General features: G+C 33.1%; 1 protein-coding gene across 3 annotated transcripts; it reads left to right on the forward strand.

Annotated features, from left to right (window-relative positions):
- The first annotated feature begins 2,320 nt into the window (after nt 1-2,320).
- Nucleotides 2,321-10,122, forward strand: LOC137820265 (chaperone protein ClpC, chloroplastic). Of its 3 annotated transcripts, none has more exons than XM_068624241.1 (10): nt 2,321-2,821; nt 4,225-4,806; nt 5,387-5,502; nt 5,616-5,738; nt 5,825-6,010; nt 6,786-7,001; nt 7,566-7,783; nt 8,099-8,174; nt 8,259-8,348; nt 8,632-10,122. In XM_068624241.1, exons 2-10 carry the CDS (start codon nt 4,242-4,244, stop codon nt 9,808-9,810), a joined length of 2,769 nt encoding a protein of 922 aa, XP_068480342.1. In that variant the 5' UTR covers nt 2,321-2,821; nt 4,225-4,241; the 3' UTR covers nt 9,811-10,122. The 3 variants fall into 3 exon arrangements, with proteins under 3 accessions (XP_068480342.1, XP_068480341.1, XP_068480340.1); XM_068624240.1 differs by having other exon boundaries at nt 2,420-3,811; XM_068624239.1 differs by having other exon boundaries at nt 2,420-3,149.
- Nucleotides 10,123-16,426: the final 6,304 nt, after the last annotated feature.

Raw genomic sequence — 16,426 nt, forward strand, 5'->3', positions numbered from 1 at the left:
GGTTCTACTTCTGAGCCGAAAACAAAAGACAATGTTGTAGTGCCTATCATTCGGGTTGATCCTATTCCTGAAATCACCCATGTTGAACCTTAAAAGAAGCCTAGGAAAAGAGATAGAAGTAGTAGGCGCTCCCATTCATCGCCTAAGCGTCATCGTCACAGTGTTGGCAATTCTTATCAACCTCATTTTGAAAATCTCTTTGGTGTGGTCGACTTGTAGAAATTTGTGCTTCAAACTTCTCAACAAGTGTATCAAAATAGTCAATAAATAGTGGAGGTAAAAGAGTAAACCAACTTAACGCTACTCCTTTCAAAGTTGTTGGAAATATCTGACATAGAATGACACCATTCCAAGTATAAAAGCTTATTTGTGTTGTGTAAATAACTATATGCTCATCAATATTCGTGCTTCCATCATGCTTATCCATGGTTGAATTTTTCCAGTTCTCAAGCAATGGAGTCTCTATAATTGTTTTGAAAAAGGAATGCCTTCCCACAGATGTTCCGAAAAATGTTCTTGATGTTTCTTGTCGCCTCTTTTGTGTTGCTTCAAAACTCGCCTCATTATATGTACTTTGATGAATACGCCTTATCGGTTCAACAATTTCTAATGAGGTTGTATTTAAAATTGTCTCTTCATTCAACTTTTGCTTCATATACACGTTTTCAGCTCTCAACATAGTCAACTCTTCTTCGTTGTTTCTCTTTAGAGTTTGAAACTCCTCTTGCAATCTCATGAACATAACCATTGACATAGCATTCAGGTTATCTTCCTGTCTTCCTGCTTGATCTCCCCTTCTACTTGCCATCCTTCAATTCTTCAATTAAATTACTTCGGGCCCCACGATGGGTGCTAAAATGTATTTATAAGACCTTCGAAGTAAATAACTCTTATTATTTTCCTCCTCACGACTTTTCGGTCTCTCTCTATCAACTTGAGCTTCTGATTACTGGATTGGTTAACTTTGACTCTCTTTCGGTTATATGGGCTTTGACTCACTTTCAACTACTTTCGATTGTTAAATTTTGACTCACTTCCAGTTGGATAGGTGTACTGCAAGATGCTCAAATGATAGAGTGAAAATCAATTTACTTAATTTATCTCAAAAACACATTACTTACTATATTAAACACATCACCTATTTATAATACGACAAATTTTTCTTACTTCTCATTTCTCTAATAAGGATGATCTACTTTCTTTTATTAAGAGTGATGGTAGTCCTTTGGTTAAATTGATTAAGCTTGCGGTGATAACCTTTTCTATATGGATGATATGGCGTATGAGGAATTATGCTAGATTTCAGGATAAGATTGGGGTTTCTAAGGCTATTTCGATAATTAAAGATTTAACTTGTCTAGTGGGAAATTCGTCTAAAGCTTCAATGAAGAATGGTATGTTGGACTTCAACGTGATTAAGTTTTTCGGTATTAAGACTCGTAGTGGTAAAGTTCTTCGTCCTCTTCCTATTAGATGAGAATTTCCTTCACTAGGCTGGGTCAAAATTAATACTGATGGGGCTGCTAGGGGGTATCCTGGTCTTGCTACTTGTGGAGGTATTTTTCGTGGGAGTATGGGAGAATTTATTGGTGCTTTTTCAGCGTTTCTTGAAGTTCAAACTGCTTTGGTTGCTGAGTTTTATGGAGTTATACATGCTATGGAGGAAGCTCAAAAAATGGGACTTACTAATGTCTGACTTGAATGTGATTCTGCCTTGGTTTGTGTTGCGTTTACTGCTAGGACTAATGTTCCGTGGATGCTTCAGAATCGATGGAATACTTGTCTTAATTTTTGTGGGACAATCAGGTTTAGGGTAACTCATATTTTTCGTGAAGGGAATGCGTGTGCTGATAAGTTGGCTAATTTAGGATTTATTCATAGAGAATCTTTTCATTGGTATAATAGACTCCCAGCTAGTCTGTTCTTAGAATTCTTTATGAATAAGTATAATCTACCTATGTATCGTTTGTGTTAACAACATATGAGTTTTGGTCTAGTCCCCCCATATTTTTGTATTTTCTTTCTTTTTATTTTTTTAATAATATTTTTTTTCATGTGATGACAAATGATTGTTGTTACTTGAGGTGTCAGCTTAGCTGAGATGTAAAGTTGCATAGTGATGCCTAACACGAAAACTTTATAAAAAAAAAAATAAAATAAAAAAAAATAATACTTACTATTAAATTAATATTAAAATAATTAATTTTTTACTTTTCACACTTTATGTTACTAAATATAGTTTTGATATTATGGGCTTATTTGTTGGACTTTGTTACAATGTTAATTGTTTTATTAGTTTTTTTATATTATTCTAACTTTTATTTATCTTTTAATTTGCTAACGCCTGACCTAATCAGCACAAACGGCAGCAAAGATTTTTTCATGATTGTTAAATTCTAGCTTCGCTTTTCCCTTCTTCACCCATCTTTGCCGAAAACCATATAGGATTGCAAAGGAAATGAGAAACAAGAAGAAAAAGAGAAACCAATTAAGCACGTTACGCTCTGTGCATCTACCATTTGACCACGGAAACCAACTCCAAAACCAAAACAAGGTTAAGAAAAGTGGAATCGTCCACGTCTCTGCTACAGCGACGTAGATATTTGCCTTAACAACACCAATCTCTGGTGTTTTCGGTTTCATTCTTGCGTTGGCGTTTTATTAAGGCGGCGCGTGAAGCAGGGGCAAAGCAGTCAGTGGGAGTAAAAATGTGAATGGTGAGTGGTGATGTGGTGGGACCCGGAGGCAGCCGGGTACGTGTAACGTTTCCGGACACAACGTGGAAAGAATGGACGCGTGAGATTAGATGAAGGCACGGAAGGTGAGATGAAAAAAATGATCGGGTAGGAGAGGGTACACGAAGTGTTATGATAGATATTTAGCTTGAATTATAGATTATAGATAGATGGATAGATAGAGATAGGTTTAGCCAGAGCGCCTATTCCTCACCACAATTTTATTCCTTCCTCTCCTTCGCTCACTATATATTCAACAATCTCTCTCTTTTCTCTTTCCAGCTACTTTAGGTCTCTCTCTTCTCTCTCTCTCTCTCTTCTTTCTTTCTGTTGATATAATCCATCTTTTATCTTCGTTTTTCCCCCTTTCTCCTCCAGGTTAAAGATTGTTAGGTTATTTCTCCACTGCTTCCGGTGAGCTCCTTTTTCATCCATCCTTCCGTTCATTCATTCCTTCATCCACTTTTTGTGTGTTAGAAGTTGTTGCTTCCAAACCTGCTTCAATTAGGTTTTAGAATTATCATTCTTTTTGTTCCTATTCTTTAGAGCACCGCGTGTTTGTCCAATTGTTATTGTTTTTGCTCGTGCAACTGCAATTTTTTTGTGTTTGTCGATTCATTTATTGAGGTTTTTGTTTTTCTCAATTTTATACGCACATACTTAATGGTTCGCGTTTTTTGTTAATTGTTTTCCGCTATCTTATTACTATCTCTCGTGATGTAGTTGGCCGATTCCCTTTCTTTCTATTTCTTTTGTTTTCCCGTTTTGTTTGTGGATTTTTATAATTGCCTTTTCCGAGCTCAAACTGTGTTGCTATGATTTCTTTGTGGTTCTTTGCTGCTGGTGTTCATTTATTAGCACTGCATTCCACTTCCCACGCTTGTTACCTTTTACGAGTTGAGTTTCTTGAAACTAAAACATCTATTAAAGTGGGTGTCAGCCGTGGTTTCCCTTTTTGTTGGTTGGGTTTTACATAGTAGACTGACAAATTTAGGAAGCGGAATGTGCTGTTTATTTATTTGTTTAAGTCTCGCTACATGGCACTCAACTTATCTTCCACCCCCCAAATAGACCAGGTATTTTGTCTTTTATTATGGATCAGTTGAAGTAACTCTTGATTCCTTAGACTTATCAATCTTAATGCAGGCATTGTACAACGTTTACTTGAACTTAATTCCTACAACGTTGGATTCATTTTGAAATTAATGTGATTCTCGGTGTTTGTTTGTCAAACTATTTAGGAAATGTATAGTTCTTGTGAACTTCAAGATTTCTGGATTTTAGGATATTTATCCTTGTCATGTACGTCTTTGTTATTGATCATGTACTTTTCTGAAAATATCTTTGATGTTCATCACATTATGAAATTTTGTCCTAAATACTGATGTTCGTATTCCTTACGGCTGAAACTTGTCTGCGAGCTTATCTGATTACATTCTCTTACTCTGCCTTGTTTCTTGTTTTCTAAAATGTTTCATAAAACATGCAGCCGGCTATTGAGGAATCATGGCTAGGGTTTTGGCTCAGTCAGTTACTGTCCCTGGTCTAGTGGCTGAGCATAGACATGGTCAGCAAAAGGGATCAGGAAAATTAAAAAGACCGGCCAAAATGATGAGTGCTGTACGTACAAATGGATTAAGAATGTCAGGTTTCACAGGACTTCGTACTTTTAATCCTTTGGATACTATGTTGAGACCTGGAATAGATTTTCGTTCTAAAGTATCCATTGCAACTTCTGCACGCCGAGGAAGAGCTACCAGATGCGTACCCAAAGCCATGTTTGAGCGTTTCACTGAGAAAGCAATTAAAGTAATAATGCTAGCCCAGGAGGAAGCAAGACGTCTTGGTCATAATTTTGTTGGAACAGAGCAGATTCTATTGGGTCTTATTGGTGAAGGCACTGGTATTGCTGCCAAGGTTCTAAAGTCTATGGGGATCAACCTTAAAGATGCTCGTGTGGAAGTAGAGAAGATAATTGGAAGGGGCAGTGGATTTGTGGCTGTTGAGATTCCATTTACTCCTCGTGCAAAGCGTGTTTTGGAACTTTCACTGGAGGAAGCTCGTCAACTTGGTAATCATGTGTTTCACCTTCTTCCTTCATTTTTTGTATTACCTAATATTTATGCATGGTAAAAAATAAATTCTCCCTTCAAAAGACGGTTTTCTTCCTTTTCAGCCATCAGTCAGTCTATGCTTAGTTGTTTTCTCATTGATTTTTTTGTGTAATTACTCAAAATAATGTAGAAGAGGTTTGATTATATAGGGTCTGTCATGTATATATATCAAGAAGTCTTCTATGTTTTGACTACATGTAGAAAAGAGTAGAACATATCAACAAAGGATAAAGCTGAGGATTGAAAAAGTGACGACCCTATGATGCAAGCGTTTCTTCTATGATGTCATAAACTTTTGCTTAATACATTGTCTGTATATATGGTCAATTTTACCAAACCTGTTCATTCATAGTGTGTGTACGGCCACTAAATGGTACTCTTTCTTTAAAATGCATTTGGAGTTGAGTTTGAGGCTATCTCTTATCATTTATTATTTTGTTTAACGCTGCTCTGTATTTTTGGATAAAAAATTATACTTAGTTGTAACATTTTGTCTTAGCTTGCTGGAACTATGACCTTAATCCTTGATATTTTCAGGTCACAATTATATTGGATCAGAGCACCTGCTTCTGGGTCTTCTTCGAGAGGGTGAGGGTGTAGCAGCACGTGTTCTGGAAAACCTGGGTGCTGATCCTACTAACATTCGCACACAGGCTAGTATTATGTTTTCATTTACCTTTTCCCAACAACATCTGTTTACATGGGTACATGCTCATTTAATCTTAGACTTTATGCTTATCTTATAATTTTCACTGGATGGGTACAGGTTATTCGCATGGTGGGTGAGAGCGCCGACAGTGTTACTGCTACTGTTGGTTCAGGAAGTAGTGGCAATAAGATGCCAACTTTGGAGGAGTATGGTACCAATTTGACCAAGCTAGCGGAAGAGGTACTTAGAGGTCATGGTTTTCTTCATGAAGATGGTAGATCTTGCTTTATTGTGAATAAAAGCTTAATTTCTCATCTGCTTCCTAGGGAAAATTGGATCCTGTTGTTGGAAGGCAGCAGCAAATTGAACGTGTGACTCAAATTTTAGGCCGTCGAACTAAAAATAATCCTTGTCTGATTGGAGAACCTGGTGTTGGGAAGACTGCAATTGCTGAAGGTCTTGCTCAGCGGATTGCAAATGGTGATGTACCTGAAACCATAGAGGGAAAAAAGGTTAGTAAAAATTTATGTACATCTGCTGTTATTGAGGTTAGTGTTAAGTTACCTGTTAAGTTTAGGGGCTTCATAATCAATTTTTGGCTATTCTATGAACTATTTAAACTGCGAAGGTAATTCTAAAAGTCTATTTTATATACATTTACATATATATATATATTATATTTATGAATCTTTATTACATATGTGACAAAAAAAGGAGTTTTATGGCACCAGGATGGTCAAATCAGTGTATCTAGGGCACACCGTCTCATTTTCAGTGATGATTTCTGATAGTAATTTCATTATCTCATACTAGTATTTCAGGTTAGGATAGGGAACATAAAATTATCAGTTGGCTGTTCGGGTTGTTATGATTGGACAAGTCCTAAATCTTGAACAAATATGAACATGTTTTTTGCTAATAATATTTGGCATACGATAGCCTGATTTGGACATGTTATTTGTTGACTATTAATATAATGGCAAACAAGTAGGTAATCACTTGTCTATAAGTCATTGTTATTTATCTTTTCAAATCACTGCCATAAAACCTGGAGTGGGTTATCAAGATTAGTGCTGTTTGAAGGGAATACATATGGATTAAGTTTTTATCTTTTGATAACTTTCCATTCTAATATTTTAAAAAAAAAACTATTCTAAAAGCTGACTCTGTTTGGTGAAGGTACATAAATTATTGCATGTCTAACCCACCCCATCTTCATACTAGACATCAAGCATCTTTTTGTGATATCCCACATACTAATAATGTTCTTTGTTCTGAATGAATTAGGTTATAACCCTTGACATGGGTTTGCTTGTTGCTGGAACTAAATATCGTGGTGAGTTTGAGGAGAGGTTGAAGAAACTGATGGAAGAAATCAAGCAAAGTGATGAGATAATCCTTTTCATCGACGAGGTACACACTTTGATTGGAGCAGGAGCAGCAGAAGGGGCAATTGATGCTGCTAATATACTAAAGCCAGCTCTTGCAAGGGGTGAACTACAGGTAGTACTTTCCCCTGCTGAAATGTTCAAATGAATTTAGTGCTTGCTGACTCTGACGTTGAACTTGATTTAATATGTAAAGAGGGAGAAAACAATTGAGTTTTTGTTGTTTGGATTTTAGTAGGATCACTCAAACGTTTGATGATAAATGGAGAAAAGACTTTCTCTGGTCATAAAGTTGTCCTTGGAACTCCACACTATACAAAATTATATGATCTTCTGGTCATTCCATACTTATAAACAATTAAAACCACTGAGATATTTAGCATGTCTGCCATGGGCAACTATCTACTCTCAATTCTATTAGTCAGTAATTGTTGCTAGCTTGTAGTCAGAATTATATGATATGCTGAAGATTATTAATCCAAAATTTCAAGCTTGGAATTTCCTACAGTTTCAATTTGGGTTGATAACATTCTGTTGTAGGCATATTTTGAAGGTTCCTAGGCCTATGCCAAACTCCTCAACATATTAAACATCTTCTAAAATGTGGACTATTGGATAGTTTAATTAGTCCCAACACGACTGGCATTGTGCTAAATAGTTTGTTTTAATATTTCTGCAGTGTATTGGAGCCACAACATTAGATGAATATAGGAAGCACATTGAAAAAGATCCTGCTTTAGAGAGACGGTTCCAGCCAGTTAAAGTACCAGAGCCAACTGTTGATGAAACCATACAAATACTGAAAGGACTTAGAGAACGATATGAAATTCACCACAAGCTCCGCTATACTGATGAGGCTCTTGTAGCTGCTGCACAGCTGTCATACCAGTATATCAGGTTTGTCATAATTCATCTATCTACTCCTTCTGTGTTCCTTAAATTTCATTTATGTTATAGACATTTTAATTGATTTTTCAACGTTGTATGTTTAAATTGGAAATTTTCCATGAATTAAGCTGATGCATATTTGTTGTGGAATTTTGCAGCAGCAGAAGCTTCCTCTTTGTATTGTTTTATATCAGTTATAGTTATGTTTAAATGTAGCCATGTGATTGATATCTATGTTAATCTATCATGCCATCCTTTTTATTACTACCCTGGATATTTTAACCTGCTATTTCCCCTCATGTATGATAATGTTGTCCCCTGCAGTGATCGGTTTTTACCTGACAAAGCTATAGATTTGATTGATGAAGCTGGTTCACGAGTTAGGCTTCAACATGCACAGGTATATATTATTTATTTACCCTCCACTATCAGTTCTAGCTTCTATTATTGAGCTAATATGGGCTGTAACTCTATGTACTTCCAGTTACCTGAGGAAGCAAGAGAACTTGACAAGGAGGTCAGGCAGATTATCAAGGAGAAAGAGGAAGCTGTTCGCAACCAAGACTTTGAAAAGGTAATGTCTCTCTGAAGATTTAACATGGAAAGTTTTATTGGACATTTTCTGGAAAATTTTCATCTACCTTGACTAAGGAAAGTAATGTTTTTGCTTAAGCAAACTCTAAGAATCATTAGCATTTTTATCAATTATAGTAAGCTTGTTGAGTTTAAAGAATGTTGCAGTATAAGCCCCCCTCCGTCACAAAAAAGAAAAGAACAGTGTAATGGTGGGTTCTTTTTGTCAGATAAACTATATTTTGCCTATAATTTATGGGTTGATTATGTGAATTTCTGAACAGGCTGGAGAGCTACGAGATAGAGAAATGGATCTTAAGGCACAGATCTCAACACTTGTAGAGAAAGGAAAGGAGATGAGCAAGGCAGAGAGTGAGGCAGGGGATGAAGGTCCTACTGTTACTGAAGCTGACATACAGCACATTGTATCATCCTGGACTGGTATTCCTGTTGAGAAGGTCTCAACAGATGAATCTGATCGCCTTCTGAAGATGGAAGAGACTTTACATAAGCGAGTCATTGGTCAGGATGAAGCGGTTAAAGCCATTAGTCGGGCTATCCGTCGAGCTCGGGTTGGATTGAAGAACCCTAACCGTCCAATTGCCAGCTTCATCTTTTCTGGTCCAACTGGTGTGGGGAAGTCTGAATTGGCCAAAGCATTGGCTGCATATTACTTTGGCTCTGAAGAAGCTATGATTCGACTTGACATGAGTGAGTTTATGGAAAGACACACAGTTTCCAAACTTATTGGTTCACCTCCTGGATATGTAGGTTACACCGAAGGTGGACAGTTGACTGAGGCAGTTCGGCGTCGTCCTTACACTGTTGTACTATTTGATGAGATCGAGAAAGCCCATCCGGATGTGTTCAACATGATGCTTCAGATCCTGGAAGATGGAAGACTAACAGACAGTAAGGGAAGAACTGTGGATTTCAAGAACACACTTCTTATAATGACATCAAATGTTGGAAGCAGTGTGATTGAGAAAGGAGGCCGCCGTATTGGATTTGATCTGGATTATGATGAGAAGGATAGCAGTTATAACAGAATCAAGAGCTTGGTGACTGAGGAGCTAAAGCAATACTTTAGGCCAGAATTTTTGAATAGACTGGATGAGATGATTGTGTTCAGGCAACTAACAAAACTGGAGGTGAAGGAGATTGCTGACATTATGCTCAATGAGGTGTTTAATAGACTGAAGGTGAAAGATATTGAACTTCAAGTGACTGAAAGATTTAGGGACAGAGTGGTGGAGGAAGGTTATAATCCTAGTTACGGAGCCAGGCCTTTAAGAAGAGCTATAATGCGACTTTTGGAAGACAGCATGGCTGAGAAGATGCTTGCTAGAGATATCAAAGAGGGCGACTCTGTTATAGTGGATGTTGATTCTGACGGTAACGTGATTGTGCTCAATGGTAACAGTGGAGCCCCCGAGACCTTACCAGAGGCACTTCCTGTGTAATGCGGTCAATTTGCTATTACTATGTGTTATTTAATTTGTCTAAACCATAGTCATAGTATGTTTTTTACCCGTCAATGTTCCTAAAGCTTTTGATTGATACTGGTAGGCCTCATCTAAGAAAAAACAAATTCAGAAAAGGGGTAGTGGGGGTTACCAGGGGTTTGGGGAAACTTAAAAGGATCTGCGGGGAAGGTGAAAATCAAATCAGTGCCACGATGTATGGCCTATTCATTGCTTGAGAATGCAATGCGTGTAATGATAAAATTCTTGCATGATAATGACAGATTCAGGGTAAGTAGATCAATTTGAATACGGAACTGTCCTCAAATCATCTATGCAAGCAAGTTTAAATTTTCATGTGGATGGTAGTGAAGCAACGTGATTCAAGTGTTGTATCGGCATGTTTTACGGTGTCCCTGCGGTCAGATTTATGGTGGTTAAATGTCTAACCTCTTTCATCCACGTTTTGAAACCGACTACAATATCACAAGCGGACTAAAGGTGCAGCTCGGAAATCAAATTCATGGCTCTCCAATGAGCAATTTTATGAAAATTGTACTGGTTCAGACGTTAGGTTAAATGACTCTGTAACTAGCAATTTTGTTAAGGGTTTTTGCATCCCATGATTTTAAGCCTGCACTCCCATAAGACGGTGAAATCACAACTCTATAAAAAAAATGCATTTCAAATTCTACATTTCGATTTCAGAATATGCAAAATGTATTATCTCCATAATGTATTTATTAAATTTGGAAATCTTTTATTTTATGCAATGTGAAATCAATAATATATTAATATATTTTAGAATGTGTATTTTGGAAGGTATTTTAGATCTATAATACTTTTTGAATTGTATAACGTACAATGTATTACTATATTATTAATTGTATAATGCAAAATGTTTTATAGATTTACAATTCAGAATATAGTAATACTTTTTAGAGGTATGTGGTTTTTTTTTTTGAAAAAAAACTTATGAATAAAGGAATTGAGTACAATGCATCTACTAAAGTTAATCTTCTACCGGAATAATGTCAATCAACTGCAAGGTTAACCATAATTTCGCCTCCACATAAAATATATAAACTATAATGTCTATATAATATATAATTAGTATGGAACAACCTTATTGTAATTTTACCTACACGTAATGTATTCAATTAGTAGTTGGAAATATGAATATAAAATATGATCACAAACCATTGTATCATATATATGAGTCAATGTATACTGAGGCTTACTTCGTAAAACAACATTGTATCTACAAGGAAACAAATATTTGGTATTAGATATAGTTATCCATTTGTCTACACTAATTTACGAAACATCAATGCTAGTTAGACAATTATTATTGAGCGTAGAAGTAGATAATTATTATTGAGCGTAGAAGTTGAGAAAAGTATGAGGTGTTAATATCTCATTCACTAGCAATGACCTTTTTAGTTGGTTTATCCATTTATCACATTTTTGTTCAATTTTTTTAAACAAATCCATTTTGACAAGTGACCATGAATCTTCCTCATTTCCAATTATATATCAATAACCAAAATGATCACTACTCTTGACATCGATGACATCATGTATATCAGGTGAAGGTGAACATTGGCATGAAACTTGTCCAACATTGGTATTGCTTTAATTCCTAAGGGAATCATCATTTTCCCCCTCTCTTTGCTTGACTTCCATGTAGAAGAGTTATCATTTGTATTGAGTGACTTCGATACGTTCAAAATATGAGGGGTTATATTTTATAGATCTCACCAATTTATTTGATCAACTTTCTTGGGATTTCTTAGTTTCACTTTATCCACTATTACGCACATTGATGTCATGTTTAGGTATGTTATTTCACGTAACTTGATCTTAATTGTCCCTTTACCCGCAATATCAATTTCTTTGAAATGATTCAAAATAACATCAAATTCTTGTTGAATAGATAATTCAAAGGATAAATCTCATGATGACATGTCAAAAAATTGAGTTTGGTTCACATAACATGAATTACATTTAGAGGTATTTTACTGAGGTCATACTTTACATGCATAAAGTATACCAAAAGTATATCTAAGTACACACCACAACATTCACTATCAATATCAACATGTCTAACTTAATCAAACTCCTAACAAATGTGCATCAAAGCGTATTTGGAAACAAATTCTTGTAGGCTTATAAATAAAATGACATTGAAAGTGTGGATAAAAACGTGTAAACTTTTCTCAAAAAATGTCTTAATTTCATTATGTTGCAAGGTAATGATGTTGTTCTTTGCGTCCCAATAGGTACACAAATTCCCCATATTATTTTGAAGTACTTATTTCATACAATAATAAGTGAATTCAACCATATAAAATGAATGTAGAATCAACAAGTTATTAACCTTGATTTAATATCTAAGTAATAGACACATTGATTTACTTATTCAATGTTGTGTTACCTAAATACATGGTTGTGTCTATCCAAGCCTTAACAATTTTTTTCTCGTATGAAATGAGTAAAAAAGTATTGGTCATGGTGAACAAACAACTATAAAACATTTTATATATTCCACAAATGCATAATAATTTACACAATCTATCACATAGGCTTATGCATTTATAACAAATTCCCAAGCCTCCACATAGTCTATTAACATTTTACACTTTGCTTTAACATTTTTATTAATGCGGAACCATATTGGTAGCTTCAAAAAACACAGTGCAACAAAATCTTTGTCATTGACAATTATTTAAGAGAACACATTTGTCCTAAAAAACAACCCTCTAAATTTTTCAAGGTTTTAATGAACTCTAAATCTTTCAAGGTTCCAATGAAGTTGTTTTCTTGTTTAATTGCCAACAATACAAAAGCAACCGAGAAAGTCAATCATGTCAACATCACACAAACTATTTCAAGCAAAGACAATCCATATTTGTTGGTTTTGTTTATGTTGTCCATCACCAATTTAACCACATCGGGATGTGTCAAAAAAGATTTGTAACAACCTGTGTAGAGTCATTACATTGACCCTAGTGAATATATCATCAAGTGTTGCATTTCCGTTCTACCTTCACTATATGATCTCTTATATGCATATCTAGCACTATAAATTTATTTGACATTGTTCTCATCGTGCTTTTTAAAAGTAATTAATGTGTTTGCTGGTTTCACTAAACTCTTAATCATGTCAATAACTATGAAATGCTCATTTGGTTTTAATACGTTAACATGAGGGTGACTGACTAATGTATAAGACAATTCATGGTTATGTGCCACATTACATTAAATACCATTATGAATTGGTTTGCCCTGAATTTGAAAGGACAATCAGACTTTCTTGTAACATTTATAATCATCTTCAAATAATTTTTATATTTTTTGTACTTACTACCCCTTTCACAACTTTACAACGCACATGTCTTCCTTTCCTGTTGTTGATTTGTTTTGTCAGACCTCAATATGATAACTAAAAAGTGTAGTCAAAAGATCACTTTATGCAGGCATTGAAGTAAGTCATCTTGCTTATCAAATACCTACACAAATACACCATATCTTCAATATATCGGATGTCACCCACCTTTTACATAAATCAATGCAATTACACTTACCTCATCCATTGTAAGTGATGGAACATAGTCTCCTCAAATAATTTCATCTTCAGATGTCACCAACTTCATTATATTCGACTTATCCATGTCAGACAACTTATCTACTTCGTTAGATATTTTGCTTTACTTTTGAGATTACATCTTTATATTCAATAATCACAAATAAATACATCATATTTTAATTAAAAACAAAAAAATATAAAGAAATAAAATAAACGTCAAAATTCAATACATATGTATTTCAAAATAGAATCTAGAATACAAAATATATTCTAGAAAGTACAATCCGAAATACATATATGTATTATGAATTCTAAATTTTAGAATACTTTTTGGTAATTCATATTCACTACAAGAAAAATTGAAATTACATACAGCCGAAATCCGTATGTAAAACTGTCGCATTCTGCAATGGATGAAACTGCAGCAGCCTTCAAGTCCTTCCAGTGCCCAGAGGAAGAGTTAACCACTAGACCAGACAAGTTCTTTGGTCATATTATCATTTTTATTATACTTATTATTACTAACATAATTTATACATATTAATAATATTAATATTGTTAATATTGTTAATAATAATAAGTATAATAAAAATCATAATCATACTAAAACATTTGCTTGGTGTAGTGGTTAAATTTTTGTTGAGTTATCTGAAGGAACCTGGCTTTGAATCCCATTCATTGCACATTTTATATTATTTTGGTGCCAAAATTTACATACGGAAAAATCCATATGTAAGCCTTCCCGCTCCATGGCGCCAAAAAGTTACATACGAAAAAAAATCTGTATGTAATGTTGATTTTACATACGAATTTTGATCCGTATGTAATTCACATTTTTCTTGTAGTGATTGCATTCCAAAACGTACAATATACGTATTGAGAATTGTACTTTTTGGAATACATGTTTTATATATCGAATTCTATGTTTTGGAATAAAAAAAAATAACTTTTAACATTTTGAATTATACAATTTAAAGGATCGATAAATTGTACATTATGAAAATCAATATGCAAAACAAAAAGTAATACTCATAAAAATCAACTACAACAACCACCATACAACTCAATTAGCATCGTCAACCATCACCAACAATCACCAAGCACATCCAACACTACCTCCAACCATTGTGTTGTTCCAAAGCAAAAAAATCACTCCAAACCAACACAATGTTACCCACATCTCAACATTTATTTTCAAAACAATGATGTCATTTAAAATTATAGAGAGGGTGTAGGATTAAAATATGGAGGTGCAGAATGCAACCCCTTTTACGAAAAGCTAATCAGTCATAATCACTAACAACATGATCAAAGTTTTAAAATTTGTTAAAAAAATTAAAATTTATATGTTCCATTAACCATACTTTAAATTTAAATTGTAAAGTCATAATGTTTAATATATCAAATAATAAAGAGAAAAAAACATTTAACCTTTTTAAACTTTATTCTTTCTATAAACAGATACTACAAACTTTATTTTTGTCTTAATTAATTCTTGAATTTTATCCTATCTACATATATATACTTTGACTTTTAATTTTCTTCTATTTGATTCATAAATTTTATTTTTTCTATAAATAGAAATCTAAAACTTTAATTTTATTATAATTATTTTTTTATATATAGTTCTTTTTCTAACAACTTTGAGTTAAATGGTAATAATATAGTAGTAATAATAACAGAAATAATAATAATATAGTAGTAGTAGTAATGAAAATTTAATAAAAATTATTTAATTCAAAACTGTTAGAAAAGAAAAGATATAAAAAAATAAAAATTTAAAAATAGTTATTATAAAATTAAAATTTTAGATGTCTATTTTAAAAAAGTAAATTTAAGATCAATTGAAAAACTTTAAAGTTCAATGTACTTATTTGTAGATATAATAAAATTTGAGGATCAAGAAAAAAAAAATCAAATTTGGAGGATATATTTCTAAAATTAAATAAGGTTTAAGAAAGTTCAATGTTATTTTTTAATAATAAATAAGTGTTGTATATTTTTATAAAAAAATTAATTAATTATTATTACTTTCGTTAAAAAATTATCATTTTTAGAAAAAATCAAGAATTTTTTTTTAGTAAATTTTATACTTTTTATTTCTACTAATTAAAGTTAAGGTGGAAGAAAATAGTATAAATCTATAACATTCATAAATAAATTATTCTTTTTAATTACTTTTTTACATAAATTCTTACCATTTTTATGATGAAAAAATTATCTAAAATAAAGTTAAAAATATTAATTATTTTTATGGAACTTTTTATTATTTAATAATTTTTTTATTTTAATAGTTATTCTAGTGATAAAATTTTATTTATTTTGTTATCTTAAAAAACTGGACAAAGGCATGTGTTTCGGTTAGTAATAATAAAATTAATATTCTCAGCAGGCAAATATAAAAAAACTCTTTTCAGGGACAAAGGATAAACCTTGCACTTTTCAGATTGACATGCACAAACCACCATAATCTTCTTACCAAATGGTTACAGTTTTTCTTTAATAATTATCTCACTCAAATTTTAACATTCTTCTGTGTGACTAATTATCTCACCATAATCTAATTTTTAATTTTTATAACTAATTCCATATCTCATCTAACTGCTTCCACCAACTCGCTAAAGTCAGGTTTTACAGCTATAATATTTAAGAATAAATTCAGAATTATCCTAATTAAAAGTATAAAACTTATTAATGATTTATGGAAAAAAAAATCTTAACATTGATTTAAAGAAGGCACTTTGTATACCAAAGAATTAATCTCGTATTATTATTGAAAGGTTTACAAAAGAAGTAAAATATCTTTAATATACATAGATGAAAAGGAACCATAATATTTATGGTTTTTGTATTGAATTTAAATTTTAAGATAAAATGTTATGGAGATAATTGAAAAGGAAAAGTGTTTACGTGACTTATTCATACTATACATAAATATATAAAAAAAAATGAAATTCATTCTAATACAAGATATGTAATAAAAGAATGACACCTATCCACACAAGGATGAAATGAAATTCCTTTTTA

This window comes from Phaseolus vulgaris, chromosome 9 (assembly GCF_000499845.2).
Source record: "Phaseolus vulgaris cultivar G19833 chromosome 9, P. vulgaris v2.0, whole genome shotgun sequence".
Classification (NCBI taxonomy): domain Eukaryota; kingdom Viridiplantae; phylum Streptophyta; class Magnoliopsida; order Fabales; family Fabaceae; genus Phaseolus; species Phaseolus vulgaris.

Excerpts from the sequence above, each read along its gene's own strand:
- LOC137820265 (XM_068624241.1), top strand. The coding sequence starts at position 4,242 with ATGGCTAGGGTTTTGGCTCAGTCAGTTACTGTCCCTGGTCTAGTGGCT. Across the intron at positions 6,011-6,785 it reads AAACCATAGAGGGAAAAAAG|GTTATAACCCTTGACATGGG; the intron begins GTTAGTAAAAAT and ends TGAATGAATTAG. Across the intron at positions 8,349-8,631 it reads GCAACCAAGACTTTGAAAAG|GCTGGAGAGCTACGAGATAG; the intron begins GTAATGTCTCTC and ends ATTTCTGAACAG.